This window comes from Bradysia coprophila (genome assembly GCF_014529535.1).
Source record: "Bradysia coprophila strain Holo2 chromosome X unlocalized genomic scaffold, BU_Bcop_v1 contig_117, whole genome shotgun sequence".
NCBI lineage: Eukaryota > Metazoa > Arthropoda > Insecta > Diptera > Sciaridae > Bradysia > Bradysia coprophila.
In genome coordinates this window covers 1,372,615-1,392,494 of record NW_023503292.1, presented here as the reverse complement: position 1 = coordinate 1,392,494, position 19,880 = coordinate 1,372,615, and the positions used below count along the sequence as shown (strand labels likewise).

The 19,880-nt window shown below is 36.5% G+C and overlaps 2 protein-coding genes and 1 long non-coding RNA gene across 4 annotated transcripts; 2 read left to right on the top strand and 1 right to left on the bottom strand.

Annotated features, from left to right (window-relative positions):
• The first annotated feature begins 2,108 nt into the window (after positions 1-2,108).
• Positions 2,109-5,180, top strand: LOC119067104 (tetratricopeptide repeat protein 30 homolog). The gene is made up of 11 exons (XM_037169868.1): positions 2,109-2,236; positions 2,617-2,795; positions 2,858-3,077; positions 3,156-3,291; positions 3,356-3,523; positions 3,587-3,858; positions 3,922-4,118; positions 4,175-4,385; positions 4,446-4,615; positions 4,672-4,883; positions 4,951-5,180. The coding sequence occupies exons 1-11, from the start codon at positions 2,183-2,185 to the stop codon at positions 5,076-5,078; spliced, it is 1,947 nt and encodes a 648-aa protein (XP_037025763.1). The 5' UTR covers positions 2,109-2,182; the 3' UTR covers positions 5,079-5,180.
• On the bottom strand, positions 5,106-16,090 carry LOC119067100 (putative cysteine proteinase CG12163). 2 transcript variants are annotated; one of them, XM_037169863.1, is made up of 9 exons: positions 15,798-16,090; positions 13,552-13,614; positions 10,726-12,261; positions 8,905-9,146; positions 8,446-8,844; positions 8,063-8,376; positions 7,972-7,996; positions 7,734-7,912; positions 5,106-5,551 (listed from the first exon to the last, which is right to left on the bottom strand). In XM_037169863.1, the coding sequence occupies exons 1-9, from the start codon at positions 15,963-15,965 to the stop codon at positions 5,286-5,288; spliced, it is 3,192 nt and encodes a 1,063-aa protein (XP_037025758.1). In that variant the 5' UTR covers positions 15,966-16,090; the 3' UTR covers positions 5,106-5,285. The 2 variants fall into 2 exon arrangements, with proteins under 2 accessions (XP_037025758.1, XP_037025759.1); XM_037169864.1 differs by lacking the exon at positions 13,552-13,614.
• LOC119067122 lies at positions 15,999-18,447 on the top strand. The gene is made up of 3 exons (XR_005085869.1): positions 15,999-16,097; positions 16,160-16,289; positions 18,431-18,447. It is a non-coding gene; the product is annotated as an uncharacterized LOC119067122 (long non-coding RNA).
• The last annotated feature ends 1,433 nt before the right edge of the window (positions 18,448-19,880 follow it).

The following is a 19,880-nucleotide window of genomic DNA, read 5'->3' as shown; positions in this document are numbered from 1 at the left end:
TTTTCTACTTACGAATCAATTCTGGACTGTCCAACTTTTTTCGCGAGTCTTATTTCTGGACTGTCCAACTTTTTCTTCGACTCTTATTTCTGGACAGTCCAATTTTCTACTTACGAATCAATTCTGGACTGTCCAACTTTTTTCGCGAGTCTTATTTCTGGACTGTCCAACTTTTTTCGCGAGTCTTCTTTCTGGACTGTCCAACTTTTTCTTCGACTCTTATTTCTGGACAGTCCAATTTTCTACTTACGAATCAATTCTGGACTGTCCAACTTTTTTCGCTAGTCTTATTTCTGGACTGTCCAACTTTTTCTTCGACTCTTATTTCTGGACAGTCCAATTTTCTACTTACGAATCAATTCTGGACTGTCCAACTTTTTCTTTGACTCTTATTTCTGGACAGTCCAACTTTTTTCGCGAGTCGTATTTCTGGACTGTCCAACTTTTTTCGCGAGTCTTATTTCTGGACTGTCCAACTTTTTTCGCGAGTCTTATTTCTGACCTGTCCAACTTTTTCTTCGACTCTTATTTCTGGACAGTCCAATTTTCTACTTACGAATCAATTCTGGACTGTCCAACTTTTTTCGCGAGTCTTATTTCTGGACTGTCCAACTTTTTCTTTGACTCTTATTTCTGGACAGTCCAACTTTTTTCGCGAGTCGTATTTCTGGACTGTCCAACTTTTTTCGCGAGTCTTATTTCTGGACTGTCCAACTTTTTTCGCGAGTCTTATTTCTGGACTGTCCAACTTTTTCTTCGACTCTTATTTCTGGACAGTCCAATTTTCTACTTACGAATCAATTCTGGACTGTCCAACTTTTTTCGCGAGTCTTATTTCTGGACTGTCCAACTTTTTTCGCGAGTCTTATTTCTGGACTGTCCAACTTTTTCTTCGACTCTTATTTCTGGACAGTCCAATTTTCTACTTACGAATCAATTCTGGACTGTCCAACTTTTTTCGCGAGTCTTATTTCGGGACTGTCCAACTTTTTCTTCGACTCTTATTTCTGGACAGTCCAATTTTTTTCTTACAAATCAATTCTGGACTGTCCACATTTTTTCGCGAGTCTTATTTCTGGACAGTCCAATTTTCTACTTACGAATCCATTCTGGACTGTCCAACTTTCTTTGCGAGTCTTATTTCTGGACAGTCCAATTTTATACTTACGAATCAATAAAAGGTTGAATTCCCTAGGTTTGGAACAAAACGCCTTTACGTTAAATTTCGTAAAAGGATGAATTCCCTAGGAACGAGCTAACGCCTTCACACAGACTAATTATTAGACGATGCGAGAGAAAAAAAATTAACTCCTAAGTTACCGACACCGTTCCGGCGCCCGGCTCGCATTGCGGCCCTCCGCTTCGCTACGGGGCAATGGGCCGGATCGCTCGGCGTGTTAAAACGCTTTTTATGTACAATTAAAATTGGTATTGGTTGGAGAGTCCAGAATTGATTCGTAAGAAGAAAATTGGACTGTCCAGAAATAAGAGTCGAAGAAAAAGTTGGACAGTCCAGAAATAAGACTCGCGAAAAAAGTTGGACAGTCCAGAAATAAGACTCGCAAAAAAGTTGGACAGTCCAGAATGGATTCGTAAGGTGAAAATTGGACCGTCCAGAAATAAGAGTCGAAGAAAAATTTGGACAGTCCAGAAATAAGACTCGCGAAAAAAGTTGGATAGTCCAGAATCGGTAAGAAATATTTTATTTTATTCAAATAGACTGCCGGTTTTAAAGACACGCCTATTTCACTTAAATTAGACACACCTTTAACGTTAACATTTGAACTTAAATTGAAAAGAGGCGGGTCTTTTCTTCTACAGGAGGCGGGTTCTAACTTTTGGACTTGGACTATCTTCGGACATGTGCCTTCGGAGAGTGGTACCACAAAATCATATTTACTTATTATAAGGTGTGTGCCCGTCTCTTCTTACATTCTACAAAAACACCAAGAAGTCGCCGAGAGCCTTAGCTTACTGTTTCTAACCAATTCTCTTTGTTTTCATTTTGGTGTCAGACATTTTCGTAGTGGCTAATTGACGATTTAGTTATCCGGAAGATGGCATGGAAATAACTGAAACATTTTTAAAGTTACCATGACAACGGTATGCGACAACATTATGTATTCTATGCTTGTCCGGATTTTATGTTATTTTATACCAGTTTCTACTCAACCAAAACGATATGTTTTCCCAAAATGTTAAGGATGGCGAATACACAAAAGTAGTTTACAATCTGGTAATTTATACCCGAAAGTGATTTTCTACCCGCTTTTGCTGAATTTCTGTTGCAGATAGAGCCTAATATTGAGAGTTATTTCACTAAATTTCATTATAAAATTTACTAACTTTGGGGAAATTCAGTGAAATATTTCGCAACATTCGGCTCTGCCTGCAACAGAAGTTCACTATTTGAATTCGTTCCGTAAAATTGTACAATTAATGTGCTGGCTAATTAATTCAATTTATTCATACAACACCACAACCATTATAATTTACGTATTATGCCACCTGTCGTACCGCATTAAACCCACATATTCACATATTCATATTCACAATGTTGTTATCCCGGTTACCCCGGATTGTGAGGCAGTAAAGAAGAAAATTCAATGATTTCAGATCAAAGAGGAGCGTTTCATTGACGTTGTAACATTATTAAACAATTTGCCAGAGTCATGTACAACGAGAGCAGGTCTATCCCTGCTGGGTTACTGTTATTATCAATGCCAGGAATTTGTCGAAGCATCCAACTGCTACGAGCAACTCTGCCTTCTTAAGCCCGGCGTTCAGGAGTACAGGTAATCCACGGAAATATGATTCGATTTTCTTCAATACTAAAACATGTCCTGAAATTGCATAGACTCAGCTACGCCCAGTCGTTGTTCCAATCCGGCTTGTTCGATGAAGCATTCAAGAACACCACTCAAATAACGGATGAAAATCTTAAAGAAAAGGTTCTCCAGCTACAAAGTGCTATACGGTATTCGAATGAAGATTATGCCGGTGCTCAATCAATTTTGTTACAGAGAAAAGTGTCACACGAATCTACGTTAAATGACGAGGGATGTTTGTTGTATCAGGTGCGGGTTGCTGATGGTTTTCAGTTTATGTTGGCCATCTGTATTGATCATTTTTAATTAATTGTTGTGAATATTTAGGCTAATGCACACGACAGGGCTTTGCAGAGATTCAATGCAGCTCTTCAAACCGGTGGCTTCAATCCATTAATCGCATACAATGCAGCTTTATGTCATTTCCGGAAGAGAGAAAACGCCCAAGCTATGAATTACATCGGTAGCACAGTTTTGAAACTGAGTTAGCGAACATAGACAGCGATTTCAACGTCTTTTCTTTCTAGCTGAAATCGTGGAACGTGGAATCCGGAATCATCCCGAACTCGGAATTGGCGCTCAAGCTGAGACTGAAGGAGGTGCTCGAAGTGTTGGAAATCCGCCTTCTCTAGCCCTATCCGGATTGGCTCAAAGTTTAAATCTTAAAGCTGCTATCGAATATCAAGAAGGAAATTGTAGGCTTGGTGTGACCGGCGCAACGTTTATAAGTTTCGGTAATTTTTGTCGTTTATTTGTAGTGGAGGGAGCGCGAGAAGCTTTAATAGATCTGCCACCGAGATCGGAGCCAGAGTTGGATCCTGTAACACTACACAATCTCTCATTGACTGACACTTCGGGAACAGGAACCGGATTGCGACGACTGGCTTTTTTACTGGAATTGGGTCCGCCCGCTTGTCCGCCGGAAACGTTTGCTAACATACTACTGCTGTGCTGTAAACATGAAATGTATGATACTGCAGCTGATATGCTAGCAGAACACGCGCATCTAACGTATAAATATTTGTCTCCTGTAAGTCTCTGGTCGTCATGACTCCATGTTCCATGAAGGTACTTCTAAAATATTGTCTTGCAGTACTTGTATGATCTACTAGATGCCCTGATTACCGTTCAAACGTCACCCGAAGACGCTGAAGAAAAACTAGGAGTTCTATCGTCACAATTAGCCGGCCGATTACGTTCACTGTCAGCAAAAGTGCAAGAATACCGTGTTAATTCGGATCAAGAATCGTTGAGGAAAACGCTTAAGGAATACGAGACGGCTTTGGAGAAGTAATTGTGGATGTCGTCTCTATCGGATATGCATCCTAAGATTCTCTTCTTTTTAGTTATCTACCTGTTGCCATGGCCAGAGCATGGCTCCCTTGGCGAGATGATGATTTTGCTGGTGCCGAACGAGAATTCCATGCAAGCGCTGAATTTTGCGGTGAGACTCCACATTGGCAACTGCATGCTGCCCACGTTCTATTCATGCGTGGTGACAAATACAAGGAAGCGGCAGCATTCTACGAACCGGTTGTGCGACAGAACTATGACGATGTTAAGAGATTTTTGACGTTCTTCGAACGAATGAATTAATCGTCACTTTGACTCTTACAGATTCTATCGGTTTCGGCAGCTGTTTTGGCGAATTTATGCGTTGCTTACATTATGACCACTCAGAATGAGGAGGCAGAGGAATTGATGAGAAAAGTGGAACGAGCTGAAGAGAGAAAGGGTAGCGCCAATGGTCAATGTCTTCACCTTTGTATTGTGAATTTAGTCATCGGGTAAATGATGATGGTCTTAGCCACTGCATCTGATATATCTCAAATCTAATTTCAAGAACGCTGTACTGTGCAAAGAACAATTACGAATTCGGTTTGTCGCGCATTGCACACGCATTAGACGGTGGAGTGGGACCTCGTCTGTGTGCCGATACTTGGTTGCATGTTAAACGGTGTGTTCTTGGGTTGTTAACTGCATTTGCTAAGCAAGCTGTCGTTTTGCCATCGGTTGCAATTATGGAGGTGTTGAACTTCTTGCACACTTGCGAAGGTAAGACGATACTGCAACTGTTCCCTTACTTTGTCCATCATGATTTCTGCAATTTTACTTTTTGTAGTGTTCGGACTGTCTATACCATCAGTTCTAACGAGCCAGATCGACGACAAGATCGAGGAACCCCAGACCATTGGCGTTGAGTCTCGTAAGCTACGAGCTTTGCTGCTAAAAATCATGGAATATGATTAACGCCGCAGAGTAACAAAATTTTCCGGATTCAGAAATTAAAACTTTTTCCAATTTTATTTTTTGTCTCACTCTCTCTAAATAAAATGTCGTGGTTTTGATAAATATGTTTTGACACTAAAAAAAATATATTTGGCACTGTTGTTCCGAATGGCTAATGAGATTGCTTCAATAATTTCAACATTTTCTCCCCGTTCCGCAGCGTCACATTCAGCCCAATACGGCCGACGAAACCATCGATGTTAGGCCACATGTATCGGCTCCTCGGAACACCCGATAATAACCTTTCTCGCCCCATTCCGGTCCCCAGCTATTCTTGACAATCCAATATGGAAGCGTCTTATTGAAAACCGGATACTCAGCAACTCCATAACCGACGATCAGAACGCCATGATCGATGCTCGAATGTCGACACAAAATTCGTGGCGGATGAGAAATGCCTCCACGGTAGAATTGCATTGCATTGGCATTAATACCTGGAAATTTACAAAAAAAAATGATAAAAATTGCAAATCGGATCCGGTCGGTCAGGTTAAAGCATGGGCGCGCGTTAGCATAGCGCCCGTGACGCAAGTCCTATTACTAGAAAAAATTTCAAAAAATGTTTTATGTCGTAGACTGCAGAACCATATATACAGCAAATATTGAAGTTCTTCAATTCAAAGACAAATGACTCCAAATTACCATTAAAAAAACTAGGCGTCCGTACGAGTTCAACGAGCTATCACACGTTCTTGCAGCTTAAAATTTGGCCACGCAAAAAATCTTCCATTTCCATACATTTTGGTCAATTTCAGTACTTTAAACGAAATGAAAAAATCCTACGTTACTTTGTTAGTCCGTCCGTCCGTGTTTCTTATCTTCTAAAGTCTTCTTTAGATTTTGTTGAAATTTTGGGAGTAGATTCTAGCCGTCATTCTAAGACATTCCAGAAAAAAAAATTGGGGGGAACCGGCCTCGTTTCGGAGCTAGTGCTCCTCGAAGCTCCCATATAGGCCCCAATGGGGCCCCCATATAAGATCACCTTTAAGTGTGTGTGTGTGTGGATGGTCGTTGATGTCATGGAAAGAATAGCATCTCTGAAATGGAGCTGGGCGGGACATATTGCAAGAAGGACAGACGAACGTTGGACCAAAAAGATCATGAACTGGCGACCATATAAAAGACGAGCTATAGGTAGACCACCAGAGAGATGGACAAACGGAATTAAGAATATTGCAGGTACAAACTGGCAGCAAATGGCAATGGATCGTACGAAATGGAAAGAAGTTGGAGAGGCCTACATCCAGCAGTGGATAGAAACAGGCTGAAAAAGAAGAAGAAGAAGAAGTGTGTGGATGGGTATGGTAGAACAAATTTGTTCGCTTTTGGTATTTGGTAAGCTCTGCTCGCCTCAATTTTTTCCCTAAATTTAGTATTTTTTTATTTTTTCAAATTTTTTTTAAATTTTTCAAAATTTTTTAAATTTTTCAAAATTTTTTAAATTTTTCAAAATTTTTTAAATTTTCCAAAAATTTTTAAATTTTTTAAATTTTTTTAAAATTTTTTAAAGTTTTCAAAATTTTTCAAAATTTTTTAAATTTTTCAAAATTTTTTAAATTTTTCCAAATTTTTTAAATTTTTCAAAATTTTCAAAATTTTTAAATACAATTGCTAAATGTTTCTCATATGCATAATGAGCACCAGCTGAATATCACCAGCTGGTGTACAAACAAAAACACTTTGTATTGTATACAATTCAAAGACAACCTACACACAGTGCATTTCTACGTTAACGTCATCTACGCGCACATAACACGTATGAATGAAGTAAACACATTGTTAAGAATGTGTTTTGATTGTTTATCATACAATAAGTATGTGTTAGCAGATCCAGCTGGTGATATTCAGCTGGTGCTCATACTGCATATGAAAAATATTTACAGGCTGTATTTTCATTTTTTTTTTAATTTTTCAAATTTTTTTTCAAAAAATTTCAATTTTTTTTTAATTTTTCAAAATTTTTCAAAATTTTTCACATTTTTCAATTTTGTCAAATTTTTTAAATTTTTTAAATTTTCAAATTTTTTTAAATTTTTTCAAATTTTTTAAATTTTTTAAATTTTTTCAATCTACTAATTCTTCCAAAAGAACTGATATCAGTCAAAAACACTCATAAGAGTAAAAGTGACGCAAGTCCCTGTGCATACTTCCAAAACAACTGATATCGCTGGAGGTGACGCATTCTGCGCTTGTACGCGAAAACTGTAACAGCAAAAATTTGATCAAAGAAATTCTAGAAACAAAATTTTACCAAAAAAAATTTGTGTCACAAAGTGGCAGATGGTTCGGACGTATTAGGACATATTCTTGCCTATTTTAAAAAATTTCTTAAAAGTTCTTTCCTCAACATCTGCCACTTGTGACGCAAAATTTTTTTGGTAAAATTTTGTTTCTAGAATTTCTTTGGTCAAATTTTTGCTGTTACAGTTTTTGCGTACAAGCGCAGAATGCGTCACCTCCAGCGATATCAGTTGTTTTGGAAGTATGCACAGGGACTTGCGTCACTTTTACTCTTTTGAGTGTTTTTGACTGATTTAAAACCGATCAATTTAGGCCAGTTGAAATTGATTTTTTTTTCTCGAAAGGCATGGATGGCTTCGCTAATTACTGACTCACCAATAGATAGAGGCCCATTCTGCACCAAATACTGAGCCATTGCAGTTTCATTCTTTGGCAAATCAACAGCTCCAGATACTTTAACACGTGCAAGCGACGCATCGAAACGGCACTTTGACTTTTTGGCATCGTACGGATACGCAGACTCAGTCTCCAAACCGCCAATGGCTTCGATGGCTCTACATGAAATTCAATTAGTTTTCCTGGATTTTCTCAAGTTGAAAAGAGAGTAAGTTACTTGTAAGCGTTGTCTGGCAGGCCACCTAAATTGATTTGTAGAATTTGTCAGGCAATGAATTATGCAAAAAGGAACAGAAATTGAAAATTACCATTGCATCCCGAATCCACTGTATCGCAATCGACTAACTCCTGTTCCGAAAACTCTTCCAATTTTCCCGTTTTGATTGCATTCAATCCTTCAATGTTACCAGTAACGGAAAATGCCCAACACGATCCACAAGAACCTTGATTCTTCACTTCAGTCACCGCCCCCTTGTCCCTCCAATCGAAACTCTTCGGTAAATCAATATCAGGAATATCTGCAAACGGCAGAGGGATTTCGTTGTTCTCTCTACGTTGCAACAAGCCGGTTCGTCGTTTATATTCGAGCAATGTAAAGTCAGCGAACTCCGTGATGCCGTAGCTGCAAACAAAAGAAGATGTTTCGTTAATCGCGATCAGATCATCAGTCAATTGGTGTCCGTGCTATTACGTAGCTGTTCCCATTTCATATTGATTCAATTGATTGATGACGTGCAAATTATGTTTAAAGAGTCGTAGACGCGTCGCATGTTCCATTGCACTTTCGTATCTTTTATTGTATTTAGCCTTGAATTCGTCAAACATCATAGCAACGTTTCGGTCGTATTCGGTTTCTTGGGGTTCTTCGTCCAAATGAGAATCATAGAATAGAGATCGTTTCGTTCTCGTTACTTCATCATCCTTGCCACAGTTCAATTGTAGAATTTCTGGCTCGGGTTTGATCCATTCTTTAACCACAAGCTCAATGTAACAATTTCTAACATCATTGTTCGGAAGAATAAATTCTGCGTCGACTTTGTAGAGTATTCCAGAAACGACTTGTTTTATTGAGGATTTGATTCGATGGAGCCTTTACGCCGAATATAAAGTTTAGAAAACTAAATCGAAATTCTTGTTAACATTTTGTTACCCATATTTCTGGCTGTCAGGAATTTGACTGTATGTAACCAAGGCGTCTGATACTATTTTCTCAACATATTTAGCCTCATCTGGATCAGTTTCGATAAGTCCTCCCAGTATTTCTGGCGTTTCTAATTCCATGTCATTGGTGTCCTTTTTAGATCTGATCGGTTCTGCCATCTCCATCTTATTGGATTTGTCAGGCTTGCATTCGGATTTCGTTACTCTATTCACATCTCTTTTCGATTTTACCTGTAACAAGTTTGGCTTTATTAATAGGCCTTATTCATGATACCGAACGAGTGACCACTACCACAAGCGTGTATATAATTAATTTATTGCAAACATTATCAAAAATGACGCATGAAGTTGTGTTGAAGTGGTGGACGAAGCTCAGAAAATTAAGGCCCAATCATTATGAGAAGCAGAAATCCAAGGTTGTGTATGAAGAGGTTACGCCGAACCAAGGTTGTAAATGAGAAGGTTACGTCGATCGCTATTATTTCAGTACGAAATTTTAACTGAACTGAAATTGCGCTGCAATTTCGTGTGAAAATTACAGCAAAGTTCAGTAGATTTCTTGCGATTGACATACCCTCCTCATAACAACCTTGGTAGAAAAGGTAGAAAATAAGATTTTTAGTACGATCTGGGTATCACGGCATTAACATGATTCATAACATATTAAACCTAATTGAACAAACGTTACTAATTATTATGGTATAGTGCGGCCGCAAGTGTAATTGTCATTCGAGGGCGCAGGTCTGTTGTGGCAATCATGTGTCTAATAGCTATTTATGACACAAGGTGCATCGGCTTCGCCTCGGTTTCACAATTTTACATCTAGACGATCTAGATGAAATACTTCAATTATGCAACCTTTTACGTAACGAAGTGATTTCTTCATTTAATTTATTGCACAAGTGCGACAAAACTATATGAAAAACCTTTATGACACTGTTTGGTTAGTGCTGACTTACGTCATGCTTTTTTTATGCAATTCAGTGATGATATTTTTAACTTAAGTCTCCTGTGTGCATTGTCGTATGAACGTATTTTACACTAGTGCGATAAACTACGTTCACATAACATTGCACACAGGCGGCGTAAGTTGCAAATATCACTGAGCTGCATTATAAAAGTATTTAATTTTGGGTTTGTTACATACATAACTGCTCATTAAATATTGAATTCTATTAATATTGTATGGTTCTCAAATTGTTAGTTGGGATCTTATGTTAGGTAATTCATCTGCTCTGAAATTTCCATAACTGCTCACCTTTTTCTCAAAGCTTTCATAAAGCTAACAAAAATAATTCTATTTTTCATGTGAAATTTAGACAATAATTTCCCACAGCACTGCTCCTAGCATGAACACTGAATTGACAATTGTCAAATTTGAACGTTAGTGATAACAGCTTCCGCTTAAGATTGTATTATATTGTATTGTATTTTTTTTTTAAAGAAATGCGTTGCCTACTGTAATTTCATCAGCCTCCGAATATTTTCTATGTTCATGCTAGAAGAAGTGCTGTGCTTCAGCGGTTTTTCGGCTGTTGCACTCATACAAACAAATGGGCTTATACGTCTTTACAGTGTAAAGTTTACACGGGTGAAATAGTTACGAGAGATTTCATCAAAATTAGAATAAATTTCGAATAAGTTTTCAAATTAGATGACTCGGATCAAAACTAAAGTCCATCTTTGCATGACGAAGTGCCACGAAAAAATTCCATCACCAGAAGCAGGCAAACAAAACCGTAATGTGCTTCGAAAAAACGCAATGAATCGAAAGATCCGCATTATTATCACTGATAATAATTAACTTTACCTCAATGAAACATATTTTAATTGTGTCCTTTCGAATATTGTCCAAGCAAGTTTGCTGACCATCCGATTCTTCTAAGCAGTCGCTATTCGCTGTTCTAACTTTTATCACATAAACGGCACCATTGTCTTGGTCGATTTTTTTAACACGTATAATGTCTAAAGCTATTCGCTTTAAATTATCAGAGTCAACGTGATCCAACTGTTCCAAAGCTTCGTCGGTTAGTTGTTTCAAAAAAAGCATTTCTGTGTTGATGTCACGCTTTGGTCGATCGATTTCTCGGTTATCAACGTTTTCTTCATATTTAAAAGATTCTGTGGCTTCGTTAATTGCTCTATTCCCGTCAGTTAATGACTCAAATACCATAACCGTTTCAGACGACGGCACGATAGAATCGTCCATTCGCAAACTAGCATTTTCTGTCTTCGGATGAACTTTTACTTCATCGTTTTTGAGTACTTCAGGTGAAGTGGTACCTTCTACCAGGTGCTCTGTTTCAGATTCATTAATTTTATGTGGTGTCAACCGTTCTGTTTGTTTTAAGATTTCTGTGCTAGTAACAATGTCACTACGTTCTACTTCACCGTTCTGATTTGGTATTAGCGATTCTGAGGTAACTTTCAGTACCGAAGGCTCATTGGTATCACCATCTTCAGATTTCAAAGTTTTCTCCTCGAATCGTAACTCGCTCAAATTATTCTCATTTTGAACAGATTCGGATACGTTTGATTCAAGAGTTGGGTTTTCACTGTCACCCTTCACATTCAATAGAACCGGGAAGTTTAATGATTTGGTTATAGTCTCGTGAGAAGCTTCCAACAATTTTGAATTGGTGTCAATGGAATCGATTTTCAGTTGAGACTCTTGAAGGACGTCAGATGTAGGCTTTTTGTCGTAGGGTTGATTTTGATTACAATCTCCTACTAACTGTGACTCGCTCGTTTTCTGCGTGTGATCCCTCAGTTCGTTTAGAGTATGTGGCGAAAGTGTCGCTTTTACTGACTTTGGTAATGATTTGGCTGGTATTATCATTGCTTCTAAATTACTTAAGTCAAACGATTGACTTATCTTTGGCTTAGACAAACTCTTATCCGTTTGTTTCGGCTTGAGAATTTGTGACTCAATTAGCTTCAATTCATCATCGCTAATTGTATTCGATTTTCTTACAAACAATGGATTAAAACTAAAATCATTTGGATTCGGTACATTGTCATCTGTTGTTGCGTTCGATGTACAGTTCGAATAATTTAAATCTCGTTGCTTTTCTCCCCAAGCAGTTAATTTCCACGTTAATTCGGTGACAACAATCCGACAGAGAACAGCTTCATCGTTTTCGTCAAGAGCAGCTACGAATAGCTCATATCGTACACCAGACACAATCTCCCTGGTTGCTTCAAGAACTTCCACAAATTTGAAATCTGTTGGTAAGAACTGAATGGCCATATTGGACAGACCAACCAAGTTTGGCTTTAAACTTTCAGTTGCTCCCATTTTGCCGACTCTTACGGCAATGAAACGTTCGCCGGACACAGGTTGATCCTATGAAATTTGTATAGTGTAATTGTCGGATGAAGTTTAGAGTTAATTTAAGTTGGTTTTAGCACGTTAGTAAAGTGTGACGTCTTGTCGCCAACGAAATAAGAAAGCAACACGCACACATAAATGTCCCTACTAGTGACCCTTAGTTATTAAAAATTTGTGGTGTGTGGTCTAACGTTAGTTTCAATTTTAAAATATTAATTGCGAAAATTGAGATATGGAAAATTGGAAATTCGTTTTTTAGATCGGAAACTTTGCGTTGGTGGAATCAACAATTACGACAATTATCCTCTCGATTTCGGCTGAACTGAATTGACATCCTTTACTTTGTCCTATGGACGATACAACGAAATGTTGGCATTTATTTAGACTGGCAGCAACGTACTTCAAGAATAAGTGTGTCACAGGGTGTCGCGTCGTAAGTACTGTAACTACTCTATTTGGCAGCTGTCGACTATGATCACTTTTGTATGAAGTGCGTTGCTGACAGATTAAAAAATAAATGAATGAAAATCGGACAGTGTACCAGCCAATAAACACTGTTAAAAATCCATACATATTACTTTTAGACGTTACAGTTTAATGTATTATAAAGAAGAGTGTTGATTGAGGAATAGACATATCAACAACCACACGATTAACCATTTTAGTAATCAGCAAAATTAGGCGAATTATACGAATGGCAAAGGACATTGATATTTGCAACAGTTTTTCTTTTAATAGTTTGTTTTACTTCTTCTAGTTTTTAGTAAAGCAACACAACGGCAATTTCGAGTTTCGTTAACAAAAATATTGAGAATTATCTCGGCTATCATTTAAGCACAATACAAACATTGTTAAGCGACTAACATATTAGTCCTTTTATTATAAAAAAAAGGTGCCAACATGCGTCCATTTATACACCAATTTATATAAAAAAAAACTCATTGGCAACTGAAAGACTTGTCCAATCGAGAGAACAATAGTTATTTGTGTATCTGTTTTGGACGATTGTCCAAAACAGATACTCAAAAAAATTTTCATGTAAGGGGTCGAAAACCCGAGAAAAATCTCGAAACTCCCTCATTTTCGGCCCCGACACATGAAAAAAAGCATTTCAATGCTCATCTGAACCTTGAACTAATTGATTACAACTTTTTCTTTTTGATTTGATTCTATTTTTAAAATTGATATAAGCGGCTGTTACGTCTGCGACACCCGGTCATTGGCATTTGTAATAAACAAGAAAGCTTAAAAAAGATTTTTTTTCTGCAATTTTTTTTTCAATATTTTCAAATATTTTCAACTTACAGATTGTTCATAAATCATTTCATGTTCTAGAACTAATCCAGAATCAGGAAGAGGTGATATTTCCTAGAAGAAAAATGTCTTCAGCGATTATGTTTTATCGGAAACAAAATATAAAAAAACTTGTAAAGGAAGCAGAATAAATATTTTAATCTTTGAAAATAGATAAAAAATTGTTTTTAAGAAAATGGACCTACGTCCAAAACATTTTTATGACATATCACAAGAGAATTTTAAATTCCCGATTCCCCATAGACCTTTAAAAAAAGACTAGATGGTCTGGAGCTGTAATCGGTTCGCTTTTGATCACTTTCGTTCACATTTTACTTTTTATTCAACTAAAGTGAACGAAAGTAACCAAAAGCGAACCGATTACAGCTGTCAGCTGTCAATTCATCCCTCCAGACCATCTAGTCTTTTTTCGAACTTAAAAGGTCTATTATGAGGTAAGACAATAATGCTTCATTTCCGCATTAACGATGTAAGATTACACTCAACAAAAGTAAATTAGAAACTTGTTCACATTTAAACCGTTCTTCAACCCACAAATACAAGCCATCTAAATTCAAATAGATCATTGTCAATGTCGTTTGATATGTCCTAACTAAGATCCAGCCACAGCACTTTACATGTGGTATATCCCAGATGTATCAATTGTACCAATATTAGTCACATCCCGTGACTTAAGATGCAGTTTTCCTTACAATTTCGTGAGAAACAGTAGATGAAAGTAAGAAATCTGTGGTAAAACGTTACCATCGTAAAAGTTGACATCCTCGTTCTGACGTCAAGATATTTTTTTTCTTCAATCAATCACGATCGCACAATAACCGACCTACGACCAAAGATTTTCCTAAAGTAGCTGATAAACTGTATGCGAAAGTTGACAATTACACTTCAATTTGCCTCTAGCGGAAATGATCCACTACATGATGAATATTTTCGCTTAATTTTCCGTTATAGTCATTTTTTGCATTGGCGAGCACTAAACAAGAATACAAGAATTCGGAAACAATTTTGTGATAATCGCAAACTTTGGATTCCCCTGTCGCATAAATCGTTATATGAATCTCGGTACTTTGTACTGTATGAAACTCTCGATGTGTATGCAGCCTCGTATTATTAGTTACACATCTAGAGCCTAATAAAGTACTTTGTACTCGATGTCATGAATAACCATTTCAAGCTACTCGCTTCGGTAACTCTTTTCCTACAAGTGTAGTTGTGTACATCAAAAACACACGATTTTATCAGAAAACTATTACCTCGTGTGATGAATTACTTTCGCAGTATCAAACGTAACGCCATTTTTATAGTATACATTAAGTCCGTCATTCCAAACTTTTATTTTCACGAGTGGAGATTATAGCTTGACCCGTAGGGGTGACACGTAAGAAATATTTGCCATGCTATAATTGGTATATAGATCATCTTCAAGGCCGTTTGAAATGCCATACAAAAAATCTCATACAAATGAATGAATGAACGAAACATTTAATGAAACTTAAGTGAGGTTACGTGTGAAAGTACCGTATCTTGAAGATGATCCACAGATCTTTCCACTTTGAGTCTGACTTATGAAAACATAAACATAAATTGCAAATTCCCGTATGAATTACCAAAAGATCCATTTAAGCTTGACATTAATTATTGGGTCTCATTGTGTTGCCGAAGAGGTTTTGGCGCTCTGTTTGCAATAGAATATTCGGTCAATGAATTGTGAGATAAGCAATAGAGATTAGTGAGCATTTGGCTACGAATGCACCAGCGAAATTTAATGTCCAAACTAATAATAATAAATCTCGTGCGGGTACGAAATGTTTTGTAACGGAGACAGTCAATTAAAAAAAAAAAAAAAATTAAATTATTACGACGAACTAAGTATAGAGGCACGATAATCTCGGTTCGTAACGTGTGTTAGTAAAGTTCAAAGATGTGTTTGCGCATGAAATATATTTTTTGTCAAAACAGTGTAGATTCGCAAAATGTTGTTATGTCTGTTAAAATAGAAACTGGAATCGAATCTGTAATTACGATTGTAAAAGCGATGTCAAAATAATATCGATTCTGTATTTATTAATGGAACCTTTTTGCTTGTTTACATACGTAGTATGTATGATTTGAATTTGAATGCATAATCGAACAAACTGTCAATGGTAAATTGTTGCACTTCAACTGATTCATAAGTTAAAAATAACAAATGCATTGTATATTCTACTATGCCGTCGTTCAACAGAAAACACACTTACATCTTCATAAATCTCTTTGTTCGCGTCATCGACATTTGACATTGAGGTTTCTCCATCATATTGAAATAGACTATCGTCTTCATCACATTTAACCGATTTAATGCCGACTAGTATGCAAACACAAATGGTAAAACTGAGTAATTTTAATGATTTCATTGTCATCATCATCAAAACGAATAAAATTTTTAATAATTTTTAAAGTATTTTCATCCAAAAATTTCTTTACAATTTTCCCTCCACTGTGAATGGTGCTACACACGTAATTTACTAAATACGACTGATGGAATACGATGGATTCAAGTATTATATTTTACGAACGAAACGAACAAAAAAAAATACGTTTTTCTTTATCATTTGTTTAGGTCAGCACATTGGTGTTTATTTTGTTTTGATTCACAATATTGTATGTGAAAATAGGGTGAATTGAGTGTCGGACGGTTCAATTGGTCAAGTTTCTTTCAGTATACACAACTATACACAACCTATAACTAGGTCCCACCTTTTGGGCGGGTCAGGTCCCTTGACTGACAATTTTTTCAATATATTTTTGGCCAATTTCATTGTTGAACTTCCGAAGCATCACTGATACAAATGCCTACATTTAATATATCGATTACTCTAAACATTACAACGAAATTTGACAGAAAAAGTTTTTCAAATAAACCTACGAAGACCGAATGATCTTTGAGTTCTCATTTTTCTTATAAATTTGCAGCAAGATTTTCAATCAACCACAAATCGTAAATAAAATGCGACTCGTGTGAATTACGGCCCTCGCTTCGCTCTGGCCGCAAACTTCCCACTCGTATGAGCTATCTATTATTCTGTTTGATTGCCATTTTGTCATATTTAATCAGAGTAGATGCGAAGTTTTACAAATGTGGAACGATGAGAGGACGCTTTCACTTTGGTAAAAAATTAAAAAAAACCGATAGATGTTCTTCTCTTACAGTTTTGTACAAAAAGGAAGTCCCCGGTATTTTACAAAACCGTCACTCGTGAATAAAATGTGGATGGTAATAAACGACCGATAAATTAATTAATTTTTTTTTTCGTTTCTTCACTTTTGTCGATTCAGAAAACGACAAAACATCTTTAAGTTACATTCCGTAGAAGGATGAATTTCCCTAGGAACGAACAAAATGTCTTTAAGTTACATTTTGTAAAAGGATGAATTCCCTAGGAACGAACAGAACGCCTTCTCATTACATTTTGTAGAAGGATGAATTCCCTTGGAACGAACAAAACGCCTTCTCGTTACATTTTATAAAAGGATGAATTCGCTAGGAACGACCCGCCTTTGCTTTATATTTCCAAAATCGACAAAGAGTAAACGAAAGACATTTTTTTATTTTTTACTGATTTACTGAAGAGGTGCCAGCGACATGTACCACATTTCTATCGGTATTTTATTATTTTTATCGGTAAAATTGAATTTTTCTATTGGTCGAATATAATATCCCATAAAATTATTACGACTCGTGAGAATTACGGCCCTCGCTTCGCTCTGGCCGCAAACTTCCCGCTCGTATGGGAGTTGCAACATATTTTGTTTGATTGTTGGAATAATGAATTTAAAAAAAATATTCAGAAATTTGTTGAGAATGACTTATTTCTTATATTGCCTACAAAGAATGATGGTTACATCTACGTTTTTCATAAAATTTTCTACACTTTTCAATCATAGTGTGCTCATGACATTTTTCTGCCGTAAGACCTTGAGTAAAAAAAACATCTTTCTTTGGTAGTAGACGCATTAAATTTGTTAGTCAACTATCAAGTTGTTAGTCAACTATCAAATTTGATAGTCAACTATCAAGTTGTTAGTCAACTATCAAATTTGATAGTCAACTATCAAGTTGATAGTCAACTATCAAATTTGATAGTCAACTATCAAGTTGATAGTCAACTATCAAATTGATAGTTGACTATCAACTTTGATAGTCAACTATCAAGTTGTTAGTCAACTATCAAATTTGATAGTCAACTATCAAGTTTGATAGTCAACTATCAAGTTGTTAGTCAACTATCAAGTTGTTAGTCAACTATCAAATTTGATAGTTGACTATCAACTTGATAGTTGACTATCAAATTTGATAGTTGACTAACAACTTGATAGTTGACTATCAAAGTTGATAGTCAACTATCAATTTGATTGTCAACTATTAAATTGTTAGCAGTTCACTAACAAGAAATGTTTACCGGTTAGAGGCTGTGCATGTAGTGCCGAAATTTTTCTTTCTACTTGTAACATGCACATTATCGAAAACATACTTATACGATTTACACACACTACGCAACAAAATCAAATTTCATCAAAGTAATCTTTTTCGATTGAGGCTATAATCAACAGTGTAAAATCCTGTTTTTCTTCGATAGCTTCCAGATCCTTCGTCCCACATAGTCCATCTTCGAACTTAGCCTCGGTATTTTACCTCCAAAAATTAAAAAAAAAGAATCATCCAAATTGGTTAAAAATTACTCAAGTTATCGTGCCCTCAACGATTTTTAGTTACCCACATTTAACGTTTTTCATACCATTTCATACATTTCAGTCACAGTGAACTTTTTTGTTACCCACATATTTCGGTATTTTCTGGTGTAAGACCCTGACTTTCAGTCAAGGGAATAAGACATCGTTTTGTTTCAGTGGATGTATTTATAAGAAAAGCGTAGAAATGGCACACTATTTGGTCATTTTTAGAATTATTTCTGTTTCACAAATTTTACGATAGTTTTTTATTTACCGATGGAAGAAATTTGAAAATTCCACCCAGAGCAAAGTTTAGCGTTTTGAGCGGAGCGAGAATTTCCTATTTTCTTCCAGACGTGAACGCAACGTTTTTCATATGTGTGAAACGTCTTTCCTCACAAAACAATAAATTTGTTCCACTATTTTTTAAAACAAAGGTGACAGTTCGGTGGAGAAAAGTCTGTCAAAAAAAAGAGGGAAGAAAATAAAAAATTTCTACCCCGAACTGTCATTTGACGAAGCGTCAACAAACATCATTTTCCCATTAAGAAAATAAGGTTGATCACACCGCACATACGAACAATATTAAAAACTGAATAAGTTATTTGCTTCATTGCCCGTACAATACAGGTGGCCGTAATGACTTGAGAAAGTAGTACCAAAATTACATCATCAAAATTAGTTAGATTAGTTACATCTTACACTGACAAGAATATAATCGACATGATCCAATTTTTCCATCAGTCATAGCAGAAAAGAATCGGTACTCGAATGAAATGCATTAATGCGTTTGCTTAAGTTTGGTGCCATTTTTCGTCTTCATATTGTGCAAAAGTTTGTAGGACAAAAAATGAGCGTATGTCATCCAGATATTAATAAACTGCTTATTATATGCATCGCAGCGAATAATTAGTAGGTGGTGAGGTTTTATGTATTCCATTCTTGCCAGAGCATATTTTTGAGAGAATTATTTTTAGCCCCGTACGAAGTACAAGGGGGCTTATAGGATTACGATGTGTGTAATTGATGGAATTCGAAGCAGACGATAAGGGCAAAGTGTTTGCCTATGTTCATAGATAACGAATCCGCAATAAAAATTTTGTCTGTCCGTCTGTCCGTCACGTCGATAGCTTGAGTAAATCAAATCCGATTTCAATTTTTTTTCCTCTGAAAGTCGAAGGTAGTAACTGTCTTCGGCAATTGACTTAAATCAATGGTATTTTACGACAATTTTTATGGTAAAGTGGTACCACCCGTGATCAGATGTTTGGTGGCAATATACTCTCAAATAACTGGGTTTTTAGGACAATGCTGTGATGAAAGATAGCTCTACAATTCGTTTGGACGGTATATGAACAAAAATACGAGCTTTGTGTATATGTTATATATATATAGGAGCTGTACTAACTTACACTTTTCCGTTTTGATTTTATTCCAACCGTTTTGATTTTAGTCGACACGATACCCATATTTCAGGGAATTATATCGAAATCCAGCAGACGGCTGTAACACACAGGGGTGTAACTTAGAACAATTTTTATTGTCGCTGCTTAAAACATTTTTTGATTTTTGTACCAGCCCTGTTGAATGTCGTTAAAAAACATCGAATC

Bases quoted from the DNA above. Each gene is read 5' to 3' on its own strand.
- LOC119067104 (XM_037169868.1), top strand. From the start codon at position 2,183: ATGTTTTCCCAAAATGTTAAGGATGGCGAATACACAAAAGTAGTTTAC. The intron at 2,796-2,857 runs GTAATCCACGGA...GAAATTGCATAG, and splicing joins CCCGGCGTTCAGGAGTACAG to ACTCAGCTACGCCCAGTCGT. The intron at 4,386-4,445 runs GTTAAGAGATTT...TGACTCTTACAG, and splicing joins TGCGACAGAACTATGACGAT to ATTCTATCGGTTTCGGCAGC.
- LOC119067100 (XM_037169863.1), bottom strand. From the start codon at position 15,965: ATGATGATGACAATGAAATCATTAAAATTACTCAGTTTTACCATTTGT. The intron at 8,377-8,445 runs GTAATAGCACGG...TTTTGTTTGCAG, and splicing joins TATGAAATGGGAACAGCTAC to CTACGGCATCACGGAGTTCG. The intron at 5,552-7,733 runs GTGAGTCAGTAA...GTAAATTTCCAG, and splicing joins GAATGGGCCTCTATCTATTG to GTATTAATGCCAATGCAATG.